The sequence below is a fragment of the Lagopus leucura genome, unplaced genomic scaffold, assembly GCF_019238085.1.
Source record: "Lagopus leucura isolate 7727_CA_CO unplaced genomic scaffold, USGS_WTPT01 Super-Scaffold_797, whole genome shotgun sequence".
NCBI lineage: Eukaryota > Metazoa > Chordata > Aves > Galliformes > Phasianidae > Lagopus > Lagopus leucura.
The window spans coordinates 1,422,197-1,435,016 of NW_024962259.1; the positions used below are offsets into that span (position 1 = coordinate 1,422,197).

At 47.9% G+C, this 12,820-nt stretch overlaps 1 protein-coding gene across 3 annotated transcripts in view; it reads left to right on the forward strand.

Moving 5' to 3' along the window:
- The first annotated feature begins 323 nt into the window (after window positions 1-323).
- RGS9 (regulator of G protein signaling 9) overlaps window positions 324-12,820 on the forward strand; it is a 29,090-nt gene continuing 16,593 nt past the window's right edge. For 2 of the 3 annotated variants that reach the window (XM_042865184.1, XM_042865185.1), the window contains exons 1-7: window positions 324-477; window positions 5,515-5,611; window positions 8,430-8,480; window positions 8,648-8,754; window positions 9,548-9,599; window positions 10,624-10,682; window positions 11,062-11,138. In XM_042865184.1, coding sequence (XP_042721118.1) covers window positions 415-477; window positions 5,515-5,611; window positions 8,430-8,480; window positions 8,648-8,754; window positions 9,548-9,599; window positions 10,624-10,682; window positions 11,062-11,138 — 506 coding nt within the window. In that variant the 5' untranslated portion in view covers window positions 324-414. Of the gene's footprint in view, window positions 478-5,514; window positions 5,612-8,429; window positions 8,481-8,647; window positions 8,755-9,531; window positions 9,600-10,623; window positions 10,683-11,061; window positions 11,139-12,820 lie in introns of those variants that run through there. The other variant, XM_042865186.1, reaches the window with a different exon arrangement.

Here is a 12,820-nt window from a genome sequence, read left to right on the forward strand (position 1 = left end):
CGAATGCCGCCCTCCTCTCGCGTTGCTCCATGCCAGCAGCTGGACGCTGGGAGCGTTTTGGGAAGACTCTTCTCTTCTCCCCGGGGCTGAGCAGTGTTGGGGAGCTCTGCCAGCTGCCCTCCCAAACACCAGCGCACACTGTACGAGGACAGCTTCCTATGGGCGCTGCCACCCACCCGCAGCTCCCGCTCTCTCAGCCCCGCCCGGCTCTCACTGGCGCCCCGAGGCGGGAGCCGCCCCGCGCCTGCATGTAAATGTGAGTGGAACGGCGGGTGCTGATTGGCTGCGGCGCACAGCGGCGGTGCCACCCTCGGCGAGGACAGGAGCCGGTGGCGGGGGGTTGCAGCCAGGTGCGCTGCTGGAGCTGCCGCTCTGCCCGTTCGCTCTCCGCGCTTTCCGCCCATCGGCAGCACCATGACCGTCGCACGGCTGGACCAGGGGCAGCGCTACCGGCCGCGGATGGCCTTCCTGAAAAAGGTGAGGGCTGAGGAGCTCCGGGTGACAGGCAGCGCCGCTCTGGGCGTCAGCAGCGGGGGCACTGATCGCACCCTGCCTGATGGCGCTCCGGGTAGCAGTCCCCGCGTCCATATGAGCCGTCCGAGCATCCTGCTGGGCGCTGCTCCCCGGAGCCCCCCGGCAGCGTGCTGCCCGCCGGGGAGAGCATCGTCCCCAGGGCTGTGCCGTGTGGCCACGTGGAGCGCCCGGCACCGGGGCTTCGGCTGGTGGCTGAGAAGCAGCTTGTGCAGAAGTCACGGAGACAAGAAAGCTGTAATTTGGAAGTTATTTATATTATCATTATTAGCTTAGCTGAATTACTCGGGCGGTTTTCTTCCCTCTCTTGTCTTTTCCCCTAAATCCCTGCAACCCAGTCGTTCCCTGGGGGAAAACTCCGTGCCATGGCCGAGGCTGTATCTTCCGCTGCGTTCCCAGCCGCTCCGCTGCTGTCTGCTTTATGAGCGTGTGTCATGGCCAGCTCTTGCTTCCTGCCTCCTTCCACATTTTCAGAGACGAGCGTCTTTGTGACCACAAACAGTTGAAAGAGTGGGAAGATGCATGCCTACGCTTTTGGATGTGATGCGTAATGTTGCATTCAGTGTTGGGTTGGTTTTTTATTTTTCTTCCTTGTAGCATTCATTCAAAAGTGTAACTGGGTTTTAGCTCAACCAATATCTGCAGAGATTTTTAAAAGCAGAGTGTTAAGCTGGCTGTTCTTCCACCCACCTCTCCTGCCTGTGGCTTATCTTGCTGAGTGGAATTAGCTGAATTTCCAGTGACAGCCAGCCAGTTGCTATTTGAGTCAGCTCTCCTGCAATGCCTACGGCCTACAGAGACACGAAGGTTCCAGGGATACAAGTGAGGAAATCAGGGGCTATTCAGTGCTCAGGTGTGAGCCTGGCAGTGCTTTTCACAAGGAAGGAAGCAGGAATTATACATTTGTGTCTTTCAAGGTACACTTGGCAGGGAAACCCAGCAGAGGAAATACACAGGGCCACATTCTGCACTAAGTATACTTTGTGGGGTTTCATGCAGAGGTGTAGGGGAGAGGCTGCATGCTTTGAGAAAACAGCCTCCCACAGCTGTGCTTCAGCTGCTCCGTGGGTGTTAGCAGACTTTGCAAAGTGCTCTGAGCTCCTCAGGTGGGAAGATCTTTTAAAATACAGCACTGCTTATGGAGCACGCACAGTTTGCTCTGCAAGAGGCAGGGGGGTTGAGTAGTTACAGTGCTTTGGGAGCGGCACTGTGAAAGGACACCCCTGGATGGTCCACAAGCAGGCTTTGGCTCTTCTCTCTGCTTTTTCAGTCCTTGGGGAAGCCATGGACAGAGCCTCAGCTGTTACACTGCAGCGTGTACATGGTGATGGTCACATCCCCTGATATACTGAGTCCTTCAGTGTCTTCCTGGAGGGGAGCTGAAGATGCTTGGCGCGCATCCAGCGAGCGCTTTGGAGGCTTAGAGCCTCGAGGAGCTAAAATCGTAGAGAGAAGCTTTGTTAATTGCTTAAGTCTGTGCTTAGGCTTTGCCATGGGCTGATACGTCTGCTGTAGCCATGGGTTTGTGCTGCCCCAGCAGTGAGGATCTGGCCTCGCAGGGTGGCAGGCAGCAAGGCACACAGCAGCATGGGCTGTGCTCCCAGTGCCTGGTGGGCTCTGTGTTTTCCTCTGCTGTGCTACATGAGCTGCATCATGACTCAGACCTCGTGGGCTGGGCTGATGGATGCCGCTTGCCTTTTTCTCTGCCTCTCCCTTATTCAGTTCCTCGATGTCCAGGCAGGCAGAGATGAACCGGATTCACAGCACTGGTTGGGGTTTCCCAGCCCAGCTCCATCTTGGCTTGAACTCTCCCATCTGATACTATTCAGTTGCTGCTTGTCTTTCCAGATGTTTTTAAAGATGTCTTAGTGCTGGAATTGTGTCGTGGCTGGAAGGGGCTTCTCTGTAGGCTCCTGCTCTCCATTTAAATGAGGTTCAGAACGTTGCCAGAGTTGAGCTGTCAGCCTCTTGGCTTCTTTGATGCCATGTGTTTTGTCCCATGGATGAGTTAGTCTGAGTGCACAGGCAGGGGCTGTGCTGGCAAAGGGCAGGTGATTCCCTTCCTCATTCCCTATGCTGTCTCCTAGGTACAAGAAGTTCATCACCAAGGCATCTCAGAGGGTTGGGGCCCTTCCCATCTAGAAGTGGAAATGCCAGTGCTGTTTGAGTGAAGTGCTGCACGCAGTGTGAAATGCTGTGAGCATCCCTGGTGAGAAGCTGTATGTGCAGCTAGGCAGGGCTGTCTTTTGGTTTGGTTTTGTTTCCTTGTGGGTTTAATTTGGAATGGAGATGGTGGTCCAGTGAGAAAAGACAATGCATGGCACAAGAGACGGCTGCAGCTCCTTTTCCCCATTTGTGGATTTACTTCTCTTTGATGTTGGATTGCTTTGCTGTGGTGGGGTGGGAAAATCTTCCTCCTCTTCTCAGTCTCGCTTAAGGAAAAGCAGGGAGTTTTAGCTGGTTAACAAATGACTCATGTCTTTTTTTTTTTTTTCTTTTTTCCCCTCATCATCTATGAATGTGCAAAGCAGGACTGATAATTGCAGACCTAGAAAACTGGTTGCGTTCATCTTTTGAGCCCAGAGTAGCAGTGAAATACTGCATTGCTATCTGGGAAGTCAGAATGGAGAGGGATGATCTTTAGTAGGCAGTGAGTGGGACTATAACTGCGCAAGCATTCCTGCTGGAGAAGGCAGCAGATGTTTAACTATAGCACCAGGAGTGGGCACTGCACGAAGCTGGAGCCTGCTGGGAAAATGTGTCTGACATCATGAATGGAGATGCCTGTGCCTTCATGAGCGGGCTGAACTCCTCCCTTTAGCATTTTGCTGTATGTTCAGACCCTGCACCCAGCACACCCTGACCCTGGTGGGTGCCCAGAGGATAAAGCCAGGAGAAACAGGCATGGGAAGTGTGACCAGGCAGCTCACCGAGCTGCCACCTGTCCCCACTGCTCCTTCCCATGAGAAAGCCTTCACCAGGGTTGTGTTGCCCCAGCAGTCACTGGTTGTCTGCCAGCGTCCCCAAAATACAGTGATCCTTTTTCTTATGGTTCATGAATGTAAGAGGTTTGCTTGTCACTTAACTGCCCCTTTGACTTGCAGTTAGGAGACAGTTTTCCTGTTGTATTTGTTTTTGGGGTGAAAGCACTTCTGTGCAGAGATTCCTGTTGATCTGATGGGAGACCTCAGTGGGGTTCGTGGTTTTCTGTGGCTCTGTGCTAGAGGTGAGCTCACCCCATTGCCTGGCTCCGTTAGCAGTTTTCCTGCTGATGTTTACCTCTGCACATCTCCACCCATCATCAAAGGCAGGAAGTGGCTTCTAGCTGTACAAAATTAAAGCCAGACAATGCTGCTCTGGCTGAAAGTGTGACAAAATGCGTGAAAGCCCTTAGCAAAGCAAGCAAATGTTCTTGCTGTATTTTAAGCAGCCCTTCTGGCCTCCCGCTGGCTGGCTCCTGCCTCCAGCAACCTGCCATAAAGCAGAGTGTTCCCTTGGGAGGAGAGGAACAGGCAGGCAGAGTATTGATCAGCAAAGTGCCTGGTTTGCAGCCAGAGCAGCAGGCACCCCCCAGCAGCAGCTCCCTGGCTCCTCTTGCTTGTTTCTTTTTGGTATACATTATTTTTCCATTGATAAGAGGGAGCCCAAAACAGAATGAATGCAACGGCAGTCAGGAGCTCTTTGCTCGTTAGTGAAGAACATGCTGTGCTGGGAGGTGTGGGGGGGCTTCCAGGCCAGTTCCACACTCTTGGCTGCTAAAGACCTGTCTGGAACTCACTGAGGAGGGGAAGGCAGCCCTGAGGTGCTCCAGCCATGCAGACTGGGGCAGAGGATGCTGTGCTCTACTGCAAGCAACAAGTGCAGAGTCCAGTGGTGATGGGCACTGCTGTCTCTGCATCCCAATATCCCTTGGAGTAAGGGAATGCTGAACCTGGCAGAGATGGTGCTATTGCTGCAGGGGGCAGAGTGCTGGATAAGGGCACTCTTGTGTCCTTTGGCCCCATCTCTGGTGCCACAGCCCAGGGTTCAGTTAAAATATCACACACACACACACACACAGAAAAAGAATATCATGTTCCATTGTTTTGGGCCTGGTTTTGCTGTCTCAAAGTATTTATATACAAGTGTTTGTGTGAATTTTTACCAGATTTTTCTGTTTTAGTATTAATTTGACACTGGCTTAAAGGACAGCTGAAAATTCATTTTTGCTGTTAAGCCTAGATTGCATCCTGTCACTATGGGCTTAAATCCTCACTGAATTTGGCAAGACTCAGGGCCAAAGTCACTGTGGTGCCTGTGAAAACAATGCCCTTCATTGTGCATAAGTGTCATCAAGTCACACTTGTTAAATCCACAAATCCTAGTTAAAAGGCTACAGCTTCTCCTGAAATGGATGTGCAGAGAGACTAAATTGGTCTTGTTGGACCAGTTCTGATTTAATGTCTCTGGAAGCAGAAGCAAACATCAGAGCATCTCACAGTGCCAAAGCTCTCATAGCCCTCAGCTGAGCATCACATGGAAGGAGGAGGTGAGCATGTCCCAGGCCCACCCATCCTGAGCATACTGCGACACTCTTGCACTTTTAGGATGCTGTTATCAGGAAGTCAAGGGTAAGAGAAGGATGTAAATGTAACATGTGAACGCTGGTCTCTGTTATAATCGATCCTTTGCTTGCTTCAGAGGCTTGGTTCAACGTGGCTGTACTTTCTCAAAGGATGGGCCCTTCTCATCTCCCTGGTTTTTGCACCTCTTGCTCAGCCCTGCAGCGAAGCAGTGTGCTTTTCCTGCTGCGCTCCTGAAGTCCTGTCTGGTTATTATCTGCAGACCAGAAACAGAACCTTTGCTGTTTGGTCACCAGCCAAAATACTGCCTTTTTTTTTTTTTTTTTTTTTTCTTTTTTTCCTTGGTGAATGATACAGTATCTGTGAGTCTGTGCACAGCTGGGCTATTTGTGCAATAAAAGCAACTTTCCACGCTTTGCAGATTGAAGCGCTTATAATGGAGATGCAGAATCCAGACACGGGCATCAAGACACAGACCCAGAGGGTGATGATCACAAACATCCCACATGCCGTGGCAGGTAAGAACTTCTCCAAGGGAAGAGTTGTGGCCAAATTCGGCAAAGGAAAGCTGTGTGAAGACCCCCTGCCTATCCCCAGGTTATTGCTGCATGGATGCCTGAAGAGGCTGTGGATTCCCCGTCCCTGGAGGTGTTCAAGGCCAGGTTGGATGGAGTCCTGGGATATCCAACCTAGCACTTGATCCAGTGATTGGCAACCCTGCTTGTGGTGGGGAGTTGGAGCTTGATGATCCTTGAGGTCCCTTCCAACCCAAGCTATTTTATGATGGAGCCCATGCTCCTGATAAACATTTGTTGTATATCCTTTGGGGCATGCCTGTTCCCTTTATCTCAGTCTCACTTGTCTCATTTTATTCCTAGCTCTTGGAATAAGAGACAAAGATTTCTAATCATGCACTACAGCTCTCTCATGTGAGTTTCACTCAACTTCTTGTGCTTTTTCTTGGAGTAGAGGTGAGAAGGTGTTCTGGGCTCCAGACCCATTGTGTTCCTGGTGTTGCTGGATCATAAATAAGGATAAATATTAGATTGTGATTACAAGAGGCACAGTGGAATCAAAATGACATATCCTGCATCAGAAATGAACAACAAACAATTAGTCTTCCTTTTAACGTTTTCTGATAGTAATTGTTCTTTTCCTGCAGGTTGAAGAAAAAATATATATATATATTCAGCCCACTTCTCTACCTTTAAATGACAGCTTTGCCTCCTTCAAGCAGGCTGGAGGAGAAGCAGATGCGTAGCTGGACTTAATGTGTCATGTGTAGCATTACAGGCAGCTCTTATCACAGCCCTTCTTTATGACTGCTCGCTCCTTGCCCAGGGCAGCAGAATGCACTATCAGTAGCTCTGCTGCCTGTTCTCCAAGCCTCCACAGCAGCACTTGTGAGGGATCCTCTGCTATAAATATTCACACGTACTTGTACCAGTATTTTCTCCTGCTTCATTTTTTCTGCAGCACTTTGAAATTCAGAACCAAAACTCCTGCTGAGACCCGTGAGCTTGCTCTGGGCGACTCAGGAAGAAGTTTAGCCCCAAAAAATTAATTCATCCTGACTGTATTTGTGGAGCCCTGCAGGCCCTGCGTATTTCTTGCCTCCCTTTTTTTTTTTTTCCTTTGGTACAGAAGAGGAGGCATGCAGATTAAGCCATTTGCCCATGGTTCCAGTCAGAGTCAGTGTAAGGAGATGTCTGAAGCTTGTTCTGAGGAGCACCTCAGTGTGTTATGGCGCATCCTGCTCCTGCCTTACAAAGCAGCCATGAATGAAATTTGGTGGACTGTTTTGCATCTGCAAAAGATCTGGCCTTGGCTCTGCTAGTTCTTATTAAATGTTAAGGCAGTGCTGTAGGAAAGTTGCCCCGTTGCTGTAGATGGTGTGCCAACTGGACTAAGTGCTTCTCCTGATGCCTGCCCAATAGAAAACACCACTTCCTAAAAGTCTGTGGCTAGATAATGTGGAGGGAAGATGCCCGTTGGTGCTTGTTGTCTTTACATGCTGTCTGCTTTATTCTGGTTCCTTAACCAGAATTGTTACGAGTTTCTTCCTGCATAAACTGTCACCACCTTCTGATGGCCATGTGAGTTACAGTTGTGTGGCAGTCATCACACTCCAAACTGCGATATATTTAGGGCTGCAAAAATTGCATATTTACTGATTGGTTTCTGGGTATTGCTTGAGAAATTAATTAATTTTTAATGATGGAATGGGAAAGACAGTAGAACAGATCAATCTGTGGACACACATTCACTGCAAAGAACTTTGCTGTTTGCTTGCAGGGAGTGAATTAGGTAAATTCTGTATTAGTAAAATGGCTTACATCAGAAAAGGCAAAGAAACATCCATGCTAAACGTGTACCTGTGGGAGATAATACAGAGAGAACTGTCTAAAAATGATTGATGAGATAATCCTTTAATTTCGTCTATTTCAGGAAGCAGGCAGTAGGATAAGAGCTCTGAGCCCTTATTAGAAAGTTAAGTCATCACTGCAATGTCAAGAAAGGTTAGCATCACAATCTACAATCCTAGGGGACTTTGGGGAGAAGAGACCAGTAACTGATCAGGGGTTGAGTGCATTTCTGCTTGGCCCTATTGAAGCAGAAGGAGATTCTGCCTCCCAGAATGTGAAAATAAAACCACTGGAGATCTGTGCTGACTTTGGGTATGACTGACCACATCCCAAGAGAAGAACTGGGAGAGCTGCAGTGTTTGCAAATGAAGAGAACTCATTTTCCTTTAATATATCCTGTTATCACTGCAACCTGGATCTGAGACTCAGACATCCCTTCTGCTCTGAAGGTCGCATTCCATAAAGCACCAGAGCAGAGTAGTCACTGGGCTCTAACTCAAACTGAGACAGAACCATGCTCTGTGAATCTGGAGATACTATGCAGTGAAACTTCCAAGACAAGATAGTGCAGAACAAGGGACGCTTACTCTTCCTTGGGGGTATAAGCTGTTGTATTGCTTAAGTCCTTTCTAAGCCATTGATTAGGGTTTAAATGTTGCTTAGGCCACGTGGGTCTTCTGCACACACGTAGCGTGTCATCCTGAGCTCATTGCTGCCCTGTGCTCCCACTCCCACAAACTGGCTCCTGCTTGGTCAGAAGAAAGCCAGAGTGACAGCATGGCCAGTGAGATGTTGTGCATTTTATCTGTGTGCTCTCAAATGTGTCATGCAAGAGAAACATTTGCAAGGAGGAATCTGCAGTTGCTGAGCTCCCAGGCTGTGTTAGGGGTGAGGACTGGAAAGCTATCATTTTGACCCACAAATTGTACACTTCTGGTTTCAAGTGCCCAGTATTTTCTTTGCTTTGCAGGTAATGATATATTTCAGTGGATTCTCCAGCGTTTACAGATCACTAATGAAGGTGGGTAGAAATGTAAGGTAATGATGCCTTTCCGGATTAGGGTTGTAAGACTTTAAGATCTCCATAGACAAATCTCCTGGATGAATCCTCTCCTGACTAGCAGCTCACTGCTAAATTCCAGTGCAGTGTTGCCATGCAATCAAAACTTCTACCTTCCCTATTTTCAGAGGCATTGCACCTGGGGGACCTGTTTGTCAAATATGGCTACATCTACCCTCTTCAGGAGCCAAAGAATCTCACCCTCAGGACAGATGGCAGCCTGTACAGGTTTCAAGTGAGTTGCACTTTGTCTAATGCCACTGTGAGGGAGTTCAACACAAGTTTTGAATACAGGCACCTAGGGCAATTCCCCAGGAGTTGGAGCCGTGAGTCCCTGCTGTGCAGCCATGCTGATCATCCAGTGTAGAGGAGGAAAAGGGATCCACAGAGCAGCTTGATGCTGATTCACCCAGTCAGATGTCATTCCTGTGTATCAGAGCACAGATTACAGTCAAACTATGATATTCCTCTAAGTTTTAGTTACTGCTCCAGCTCAACTAAAATAGCTGAGAGTTCTTCCAGATATGTTTCCTTCCAGGTTTGTCATAGCAAATGGAATATTTGCTATGTTTGATGTATATATCAAACATGGTTGACTGTAGAATGATCTGGGGAGAATGAATAACAGATACACACAAACCCACAGTGATAATGAGATTTTTTTCAAGGTTCTCAGTTGGAGAATTTCTGCTGTGATGGGAAATTAGCCTGCTCTCATTAGTACTTTAAATGAGAAAGTACTAATGAGCCGTATCATGCTCCAGCATCTCAGTCTAAATGTTCATGTGGCAGGGAAAGCTAGGACACACTGACTGTAGAGCAGAAGTGGATTTGAAATTGTCAGTCTGACTTAAATTCTCATAATGTAGCTGGCCTGCACCACTGTGCGTACTGAGACACTGCTGAGGAGCTGAGGTCTGGGTATGGCAGAGAAAAGCTGTTCTTTGCTTCCAGTCGGGCAGTGCTGTGTGCCACTTGGCATGAGCTCACGGCTGCTCTGCACTAACAAAAGACTTGTTCTCCTGCAGACCCCGTATTTCTGGCCCGCACAAAGCTGGCCTGCTGATGACACCGACTATGGTAAGTGATAGCTTTGTATTTAGGAGAGGTAATTCTGGTACAAGTGTTTGTGTAGGCAGTCCTGCATTGTGCTTGCTCTTTGTCTTTTCTTGCTGCCTTTCTGCATGGTGTGACCAGCCCTTGTGCTTATTTTATCTCGTGAATGACTCTGAGTGATGCTGAGCTGAGGGAATGCTCTGGATGCGTGCACCTCATGTGCCTTTGATGTAAGGGCTTATCCTTCTCTTACATTCCAACCAGAGATGTAGGACTGGAAAGTGTCTAAAATACTCTGCTGGGTTGGGAAGACTTTAAACGCAAGGTTGGGTTTCCCTGAGTAGTTAAGTATATTCCTGGATGTGAGCCCAAAATTGTCTTCTGTAGGTTTGGATCAAGCCCTGCATTCAGAGATGATTCTTTCTTTACATAATGTGCACTGACTGCCAATATCTCTTGACACCTCTTCCCTTCACTCTTTTGCTGCCGTTGTAATGCCTTTTATCATAGGGCTGGTCATGAACCTTGGGCTGATCAGCTTAATTACTCCTTTAGGCTGTGCAGTTCGCAGATGGGTTTGTTTATACCAAGGTTGTCCTCTGTGGTTTTTATCTACATTATGCTGTAGATCTGAAAAAGAGCACATTCTACACGGGAATGTTTTTAATAGAAGTTGAAACAAAACATTGGCCTGCTTTTGGAAAACGTGGAGGACGAGCTCTGACAACCTCAGTATCTTAAAGATTTGGCTCAACATACTGTGGCCCATGAAATCCTGGCCGAGTTCCCAAAGGAGGAGCAGCTGCTGGTGGAAGGCACACAGCACCAGTTGCACGTGGCTGCTCCCACCCATACCATGGTTTGTGTGGTACTGATGGCAAAGCACAAAGTTTGTTTCTCTTTGGTGAGCTTTTGTGAGCCTGGAGCTCATGCTCAGAAGGATTCTGTAATGAAGAGTCCTGTATTTGCAGTGTAGGCAATTTATTAATTATTCTTGGAGTTGTTTGCCTAAGTAGAACTGACTGCTTACTTGTTTCTTCCTCCACAGCAATTTACCTAGCAAAGAAGAACATCAAGAGGAAAGGGATTTTAGAAGAGTATGAAAAGGTGAGGAGGTTCTGTACTTGTTCCATGGCAAGCTCCTTATTTGCTAGAGCTTAAGCCCTCTGTTGCTATGAATGAAGCGTACCAAAAAGTCACCTCTTTTCAATGAGGTGTTACTCCAGTGGTATCAAAAGCCAAAACTGTGGAAGTGAAAACTTGGCTGGTGCAGAAAAATACTCTGAAGTCAGTGATAATTTTAGCAGGAGTAATTGCTTTCCTTGCTGTGGTATTTTTAAACTGTTGCAATTCATATAATTACATTCAGAACAATCCAGATTTCTTGGCTCAGTTAGAGCTGAGCTATGGAGAGTCAAGAAAACCCTAGCATGGGAGTGCCTTGTCCAGAATATTCACACTAACTGCTTTTTTATTTTTATTCCAGGAACATTACAACATGCTCAATAAAAAAATAAACTACAAGTGGGATTTTGTTATTATGCAGGCCAAAGAGCAGTATAAGTGAGTTGACTTGCATTCTGTTATTTGCATCAGAGGGGTGGGTATGAGAAAGCAGAGCTTCACTGTCCTGCTACACAGTTAAATTACAGTTTAAAGCATAAGCTGCAGTTTTAAAATAACTTGCAAGGACCCCTTGAAATTGTGAGACAAACCTGCCTTTCATATCAGGCTGCAGGTTTTTCCGTTTAACGTGGGAACTTTGTTCAGTTTGCACTTCACACGTGAAGGATTGCAACTGTTTTCAAATGAGTGGACATCGGACTTGCAGAGTCTCACTCTCTCCTTCTGCATCTGTGTTTCTCTCCCTGCCTGTCCTTTGACCACCAATAATGTGAAATCGGTGGTTTGTCAGAGTGAGAGCAGGGGTGGGGGTGGGTGACTCAAAGGCATGCCTCTTTGTGAGTGGCTTTTGCTACGGGAGGCTTAGGTTTTGCATTTGATGAGATTGAGGTTTCCCTGCAGAAGCTAAGGCCTGATGCTGCAGCATGCAAGCCCTCATGAGCTATAGCTTCTTTTAGCTCAGGCATCAGAGATGGCCATGTGTCATTATGGGTCAGCCTGCTGGACGTAGGAGCTGTTACTGGTCTGGTTTGATTATTGTTTGCCCAAATCTCACAGCAGAACTTCAGTCCTGGAATCAAGAAGTGGTAAGAGTTCCCAGCAGAGACTTCTGGAGAAAACTGAAGTGCTTTCTTAGGTACCCAGACAAAATGGCTTGATGTGGGGGGCTGAATCCCTTAAATTCCCATGAAAATCAGTGAATTGAGATGGGGTTCCTCCTTTGAAGATAAGGTATTTCCTAGTTCTCTGGATTCCTTCTACTTTTTTTCACCTTCTGCTTCAACAAGCACCACCTCTACTGTTCTGCAGCCATTTCTGTCCTCACTGGGATGGTAGCCAAGTTGTCAGAATACAGCTCATCTGATAACCGTCTCATTAAGCACAAGACTGTTGTGCTTGTAAATTGAGGTCAGACTTAGGCTTAGAGGTTCCAAATGCAGTTTTAAAGGTGGGTACTGAGGCACTATCTGAAGAAGCAGATGAAATGCTTCTGGGGCTGTTTGGGGCTGCTGCAGCTGGTGGTGCAGGCAGCCAGCACCCACTAGCCACTACTTATGGCCGCAGCAGATGGCCTGTTGGGAATGCTCCCGTGTCCATGGTCAGAGCTGATGTGTACCCAGGACGTGTCTGGGAGAAAAATTACTTGGTTCGAGCCTAAATCATGCTAGTCCCTCTTCTATTTAATTGTGGAGGTGATTGAAATGTAGTGCCTGGGAACTGGTGCTGTTTCCACGTTGTTTCTGTGAGAAATGCTGAACTGAGATATGGGTCAGAATGTGTATGGGCAGGACCTCTGTGTAGCGGCCCTTACATACTGCCTGGTAGTGTCTGAGATGAGTAAACATCAGGCAGCAAGACTGACTGCAAGGAGAGGGTTGTTAGCATGGGACTCTGTGAAAGGGCTGTCCGTCGGCTCAAAAGAGGATGTGTCTGCTCCCAGCTGAGCTCAGGAAGATGATGATTTCTCAAAAGCTAGAAGCAGGGAGGAGTAGCAGTCACGTGTGACCATGTGAACTGTGTGATCTGCAGCCCAGAATTGTCTGGGATAAGATGTGGTCAGGAGCCTGCATCAGAGCTTTGGCAGGCAGACTGGAACCCAGTGGGGTGGGGAGGCTGGAGAT